The 7,609-nt window shown below is 37.5% G+C and overlaps 1 protein-coding gene and 1 long non-coding RNA gene across 3 annotated transcripts in view; both read left to right on the top strand.

Moving 5' to 3' along the window:
- The window catches only part of LOC110263184, a 4,074-nt gene extending 3,522 nt beyond the window's left edge, over positions 1-552 (top strand). The window contains exons 2-3 of the long non-coding RNA XR_002348345.1: positions 315-411; positions 492-552. This is a non-coding gene — a long non-coding RNA (uncharacterized LOC110263184). The remainder of the gene's footprint in view (positions 1-314; positions 412-491) is intronic.
- On the top strand, positions 820-2,468 carry LOC110263183. Of its 2 annotated transcripts, XM_021104086.1 has the most exons (4): positions 820-969; positions 1,223-1,352; positions 1,432-1,558; positions 1,681-2,468. In XM_021104086.1, exons 1-4 carry the CDS (start codon positions 856-858, stop codon positions 1,682-1,684), a joined length of 375 nt encoding a protein of 124 aa, XP_020959745.1. In that variant the 5' UTR covers positions 820-855; the 3' UTR covers positions 1,685-2,468. The 2 variants fall into 2 exon arrangements, with proteins under 2 accessions (XP_020959745.1, XP_020959746.1); XM_021104087.1 differs by having other exon boundaries at positions 1,434-2,468.

Genomic DNA, 7,609 nt, shown 5'->3' with positions numbered 1-7,609 from the left:
TAAGTCACGGATAATAAAAATAATCCATTAGACCGTTATCTTTTATTTTTCTTCTTTTTGTTTTTGATGGGTTAATAGACAATAATGGATGATACTTGGTTAGTGTTGAATAATTGGTGTTGATTGATGTAGAGTTTGAGTACCCTAGAGTAGACTTGTTTGATGTTGCATCTGATTTGGGTATAATTAAGGAATTGTTGGATGATGCTTTTGATTTGGGTTTTATATGCTATTACTTTATTGGGGTTTTAGATAGCAGCAACAACAGTGTATAATTAAGGACTTGTTGGATGTGCTTCTGATTTCATCTGCAGGTTTTATTAAAGGATTTGGACATGGTGTTATGTAACTGTTTTTTGTGAACAAGCACCAGGGTTGTGTTGCCGAAAAGCCAATCAAGATGGGAAAAAGGTAAAATGATATTTACCGTTATTGACGTGTCGTTCCACATGATCCTATTTGTGACTTACAGCTACTGTTGCCATTGACAGAAATTATTAGAGTCGTGATGCTCGCCCAGGTACATTCATGACATGATGAGCAAGCTAACTAGAAACAACGAAATTGAGAAGCTTGTGGAGATTGATGAAATCAGATTCGGATTCTTGAGGCTTGTTCCGAATTGGTCGGTGAAGCAGGCAATCATGGTTCACTTGGCCGAGTCGTATGAGGTTAAGACAAGAACTTTTATACTCGACGTTGGTCTCGTGGTAAGTTCCGCTCTCCGAATTACTTAGTATACCATAGGCATATTCATGCAAATAGCATTGGGTATATATGTTTTACCTTGCACTCACGAATCGAAATGTTGTAGGCGATCCATTCCCAATCCTGGATGACGAAAATCCATCCCACATGGCCATCAAAAAGAGGTTCCATAGACGGACAACAACTGAATTTCGATTTCTGAGGCTCGCTGCGTGGACCTCAGAAAGTCTAGAAAAGAAGGCTCAATATATTATTTCTGAGGTACCCATTTCTTTCTAGAAAACAGTTAGTTTATGCCAGTATGTTAGTGGATGCTCCTTCTGAGAGGCAGCATGATGTTTCTTTTCTTTGCTAAATGGTTGTTTCTACATATGTTTTCCAATTTCAGATGTGTTAGGTGGGAGGACTCCGTTTTCTTAAGATGTCCATGGTTTTTTTTGTGTTTATGGTTTTTGTGTTAGTGATACTTGGGCATTTGATTTTGATCCATGATTCTTTTCATTTCTTAAATCAGGGGGGCCTTTTGAATAGAAAGGAAAAAAATAAAGACGTAGAAGGCCGATCACCTCAAGTTGAAAGGAGAAAAGCAGCACAAAAAAAAAACACAACAAAAGCGTGGACGAAAAGCTTCGGTTGCACCAAGGGTAAGCACGTATTTACGACTTAGCGTATTAATAAATTGACTTTAGTATTGTTTATTTGATTCACGCTATTTCTACAAAGAGGGAGCTCCATCGGTGGAGAGAGCGAGCAGGAAGCAATGGAAAGACGACCAACTGGAAGTACAACAGATCCACCTCCAATTAGAAAACGCTCACGGCGCGCGGAGAGATAAAAAACTAGCCCAAAAGTGAGAATACGTTTATGGTTGTGTATGGATTAAATTCTGGACTAGCTTAAGTATTTTCAAAAGGTTGATTTGAACGTAATTGAATGTTTCTTTATGTAACACATTCGATGTGCATAAAATAGATAAGCAGGTCAACTACCAAGAAAAACAAGGGGGGGAGGGGTTAAAAAGGACCGACCACGTAGGTCCAACCCAAAATCATTTGAAGAAAAAGATCTCCTAATGAGCCCAGATGATGATGAGGACAATGAGCCTCTTGCTTAGAGGAGGGGCCGGTTGTTTCACCAGGGAGTTGACCAACAGAAAACAAGTTCGGAGACCCCCAACGACAACCTCAATCAAGAAAACACACCCCATGAGAAACCTGACTTCAGAGTTCCCGATGCAGGCACACTCTCCGTAGCACTAGTGCAACATCAAGAATGGAAATTCGACGGACAAGTTTCCTATACAAAAAATATTTTTTTGGGTCTACTTTGCTCGTTAGGGAATTAGGAAATGTATGCATACAAAAGTTACTTTTCTCTGACATTGGTTGATTTTGACGAAGTAACCCTGATTTCTTGTCGATGCGAGACCCGGAGAGCAAAAGAATATGGGAATACCTTGAGCAACTACAGTACACAAAGCCCCTGCAGACCGGTGATGCCAACCACGCCGTCTTGCAAGAGACCTAGTTCACCGAGCCACCAGACTTCACTCAGAATGACTCGGATGAAGAAGAACCCTACCCAGTGTACTCTTATAAAGGTGCATCCGTCGCTAAAGGGGCGAAAGCTCGATGAGGATGATGAGGATCGAGTGCGACGATGGGCTGTCAATGCGTCGTTGGACCTTATGGGAACATGGATTATAGAAACAAAGGTAAAAAGTTAAAAAGAATAAAGACATTTCAAAATAAAAGTTTTGGGAAGCATGCTCATGTGAAATCAAAAAAATTAAATTACCATGTGCAATTTAAAAAAAATAATTTTTTAAATAAGGGGATACAAAAATTCCCCAATTGCAAAATAAAAGGAATCAATGTACATGGGACAAAAGTTAAATTTAATATATGAGCTTGCAATACAAAGTGAGAAAATTTGGGTAAATAGGTAAAGAAACCTTTGAATTACAAAATATGTATGTTAGGTAAGATCTTAGACTAATCAAGGATTCACTTATTAGCTCACTTAGCCTTATACATATACCCTTACCTTTACCTTGGCCCCATTACAACCTTAAATAAAGACCTCATGATATTTGTATGTCTGTATTCTATAATTGTTGATTGGTTAGATGAAGAACAAAGTTATAGAAAGTAAGGATAAAAAGACGAATAGAGTGATTAACCCAATAAACACTGAGTGACTAGAGAGTAAACACAAAATCCAGTGAGGATTCAATAGCTCATCAACATATATCTCTGCTTAAATTGTTAATTGTCTTGCAAGTTTGTACAATATTTTTCTTTCCCATCTCAATTGTAAAAGTGCTTTAACATTATCTAAGGTTTGGCTATGCATATATGATTCCTTGAGAATGTGAATTAATTCAACTACATGCAAGTTTTATATACAAGTGAATGACAATTAGAATTGCATGATTCATTTAGGTAGTTGAATTTAGAGTAGATTGCATTGCATGAGATTCCACCACTTTAACTTTAACCTTACCCTTTATCTTGGATTTAGCATGAGGACATGCTATTGTTTAAGTGTGGGGAGGTTGATAAACTCATATTTTATGATATATTTTGTGCCTAATTTAAGTGATTTATTCAATCCTTCACTCACTTATTCATGTTAATTGCATGGTTTTACTTTCCTTCCTTATTATGTGGGATATGTGAAAAACATGTTTCCTATGCTTTAAGAATAATTATTTTAATTACCCTTTATTACCCTTCGATGCCGTGATTTGTGTGTTGAGTAGTTTCAGATCTTCTAAGGCAGGAATGACTTAAAGGATGGAAAGGAAACATACAAAAATGGAAGGAAAGCACAAAATGGAGTTTTTGAAGAAACTGGCAGCGACGCGAATGCGTGGGCGACGCGGCCGCATGCCTGGCGCGAAAAGACAGCGATGCGAACGCGTGACTGACGCGATCGCGCGCCACGAGCAAAACGCAGATGACGCGGACGCATGACCGAAGCGAACGCGTGATAAGGAAAACTCCACGCGACCGCGTGACCCACGCGGACGCGTGACAGAGGCCACGCACCAGAAATTACAGAAAACGCTCCCAGCGATTTTTGAAGCCCTTTTTGGCCCAGATCCAAGTACAAAAAGCACAGATTATAGGTTATAAAATGGGGGAATGCATCCAGTCAAAGGAGAGTCTCCAATTATTTACTTTTGATGATTTAGATGTAGTTTTTAGAGAGAGGTTCTCTCCTCTCTCTCTCTTAGGATTAGGATTTAGGATTTTTTCTCGCTTTCATGATTGCCCCTTTTTATCAGGTTCAACTTTCCTTTTTATTATCTTCTCAATTTAATTTATGAACTTTTCTATGTTACAGATAATTCTCTTAATTAATGTTATTTGAGGTATTTCAGTTTATGATTGCTCTCTTTTGTTTATGTTACTGTTACTTCCAACCTGAAGATATTTTTATTCGAGTAGATTTACTTTTCCCCTTTTGGTCTTGGTTAAGAAATCAGTAACTCAGGAGTTATCAAACTCAACGTGATCGATAATTGTTATCTTTGCTAATTGAATTGAACTTCAATAATTCCAGTCCTTTCTTAGGAATTGACTAGAACTTGAAGATCAGACAAATTAATCCACTTGATCTTCCCTTGCTTTAGTAAAGGCTAACTAAGTGGGATTAAGATTCAATTCTCGTCTCCATTGATAAGGATAACTAGGATAGGACTTCCAATTTCTCATACCTTACCAAAAGTTTATTTTACAATCATTTACTTATTTTAATTGCAATTTAAATTACTTGCTCCTTACTTTCAAAACCTCAATTTACAATCTTCATAACCAATAATAAGAACATACTTTCCTGCAGTTCCTTGAGAAGACGGAGAGAACCTCTCTCTAAAAACTACATCTAAATCATCAAAAGTAAATAATTGGAGACTCTCTTTTGACTGGATGCATTCTCCCATTTTATAACCTCTAATCTGTGCTTTCTGTACTTGGATCTGGGCCAAAAAGGGCTTCAGAAATCGCTGGGAGTGTTTTCTATAATTTCTGGTGCGTGGCCTCTGTCACGTGTCCGCGTGGGTCACGCGGTCGCGTCATATGGAGTTTTCCTTATCACGCGTTCGCTTCGGTCATGCGTCCGCGTCATTTGCGTTTTTCTCGTGGCGCGCGATCGCGTCAGTCACGCGTTCGCGTCGCTGTTTTTTCGCGCCAGGCATGCGGCCGCGTCGCCCACGCGTTTGCGTCGCTGCCAGTTTCTTCAAAAACTCCATTTTGTGCTTTCCTTCCATTTTTGTATGTTTCCTTTCCATCTTTTAAGTCATTCCTGCCTTAGAAGATCTGAAACTACTCAACACACAAATCACGGCATCGAAGGGTAATAAAGGGTAATTAAAATAATTATTCTTAAAGCATAGGAAACATGTTTTTCACATATCCCACATAATAAGGAAAGGAAAGTAAAACCATGCAATTAACATGAATAAGTGAGTGAAGGATTGAATAAATCACTTAAATTAGGCACAAAATATATCATAAAATATGGGTTTATAAACCTCCCCACACTTAAACAATAGCATGTACTCATGCTAAATCCAAGATAAAGAGTAAGGTTAAAGTTAAAGTGGTAGAATCTCATGCAATGCAATCTACTCTAAATGCAACTACCTAAATGAATCATGCAATTCTAATTGTCATTCACTTGTATATAAAACTTACATGTAGTTGAATTAATTCACATTCTCAAGGAATCATATATGCATAGCCAAACCTTAGATAATGTTAAAGCACTTTTACAATTGAGATGGGAAAGAAAAATATTGTACAAACTTGCAAGACAATTAACAATTTAAGCAGAGATATATGTTGATGAGCTATTGAACCCTCACTGGATTTTGTGTTTACTCTCTAGTCATTCAGTGTTTATTGGGTTACTCACTCTATTCTTCTTTTTATCCTTACTTTCTATAACTTTGTTCTTCATCTAACCAATCAACAATTACAGAATACAGACATATAAAAATCATGAGGTCTTTGTTTAAGGTTATAATGGGGCCAAGGTAAAGGTAAGGGTATATGTATAAGGCTAAGTGAGCTAATAAGTGAATCCTTGATTAGTCTAAGATCTTACCTAACATACATATTTTGTAATTCAAAGGTTTCTTTACCTATTTACCCAAAATTTCTCACTTTGTATTGCAAGCTCATATATTAAATTTAACTTTTTCCCATGTGCATTGATTCCTTTTATTTTGCAATTGGGGAATTTTTGTATCCCTCTTATTTAATTTTTTTTTTTAAAACTGCACATGGTAATTTAATTGTTTTGATTTCACATGAGCATGCTTCCCAAAACTTTTATTTTGAAATGTCTTTATTCTTTTTAACTTTCTACCTTTGTTTCTATAATCCATGTTCCCATAAGGTTCTCCACACTTAAACAATACACAATTTCTATCTTAAGCTATTCAAGGATTCAACTTGAAATTTTTGTTTTTCTGCTTAAGGCTAGTATTGTGGTTTATAGAACAAGAGGGGATTAAAAGCTCAAGGGGCTAACAAGGGTGATGTAAAAGGTTGGCTAATTTTGGGATAAGTGAGCTAAAATCAAACAATGGCCTCAATCACTTTCTTGGTATGTATCTATATTCTATAATTGGACATATAGATTAAAACAAAGTAAAGAACATCAGAATAAAAAAGAAGGGCAAAACACACAGGAATAAAATATTATGGTTTGAATGTAACCATACAATTAAGCTCAAAACTCACAGGCTGTGTGTTCTCTAGCTCAAAAATCATATCTCAGTTATATATGTCATGCAAGTGAAAAATTAAGAGTTCCCATTATTCTCAATGTAAACCTTAGGGTGGCTTTAAAGTTTTAGTGTTTCTTTTTGATGAAATGTTGTTAACTAACTAACATGTAATGCTATATATACAAGGTGTGGATTGTTTTTATTATGTTAAAGTCTCTAGTTTACTTCCTTTTTATTTTCAATTTAAACCAAACTTATCATATGCTAAAAGGGTAAACTATACTAATTAATCCACATATTCTATAGCTAATAAGTTAGAATTGCAACTAAACTAACTGGCTAAAATATGAACTAAAGTGCAAAATGCAGAAAATAGAGTAAAAATACATGAAAAGAGCAATGTATGAGTACTGAGGAATAAAAATAAGAATCAAAATACAAAAAATTAATAAGATAAAATAAAAAGAGTCTGTAGTGGTTCACCAAGAAAAAATACGCCAGAGATGGCGACCTCCCCACACTTAATACAAAGCATCGTCCTCGATGCTCACTCAAGCAGGGTGTGAAGGAGTGTCATCACTGGAATGATGTGTGGTTGGAGTCTCTGTGGTGGTGGTCTGAAGGTCTACCTGCTGCAGAGGAGGTGCTGACTGAATAGGAACCTCTGGGTCTGCAGCCTGAATCTGATGTGGGGCCTCCTGCTGTGGCACAGCCTGCTCCGGGCCTGCCTGCTCAGGATCTGGTGCCAGAGCCAAGCCTCATCATTTAAGTATATTCGCTTGATTCCCTTAGGCATGGTGGTGTTCTGACCCATGACCCATGGGACAGTCGGGTCAAGGGCTATCCTTGCCTTGACCGCATCCCAGTCAAACTTCATGAAGCGCATGTCTTCCTCAGCCTTTTGGTAACCATCAAGCTGATCGGATTTAGGCTGAAACTGCAGAATATCCTCAATGGCCTCTTCAGTGACCAGTATTTGCTTCCCTCTTAGGTTCACTGCATCTAGGGAGGTTTTGAAGTAATTGCAGTAAAACTTTCTTACCCAAGAAGCATTGACCTCTGTCAGGTTTCTTTCCAGGAAGAACCAGCCTCTTTGTTTGATTTGATCGGAGGTGTATTGCTGGAGTTCTTCCGGAATTTTCAGAGTCCGCTCCAGGT

This window comes from Arachis ipaensis, chromosome B06, assembly GCF_000816755.2.
Source record: "Arachis ipaensis cultivar K30076 chromosome B06, Araip1.1, whole genome shotgun sequence".
NCBI lineage: Eukaryota > Viridiplantae > Streptophyta > Magnoliopsida > Fabales > Fabaceae > Arachis > Arachis ipaensis.
Note: the sequence above shows the minus strand (reverse complement) of the source record. Positions and strands in the feature narration are given on the sequence as shown.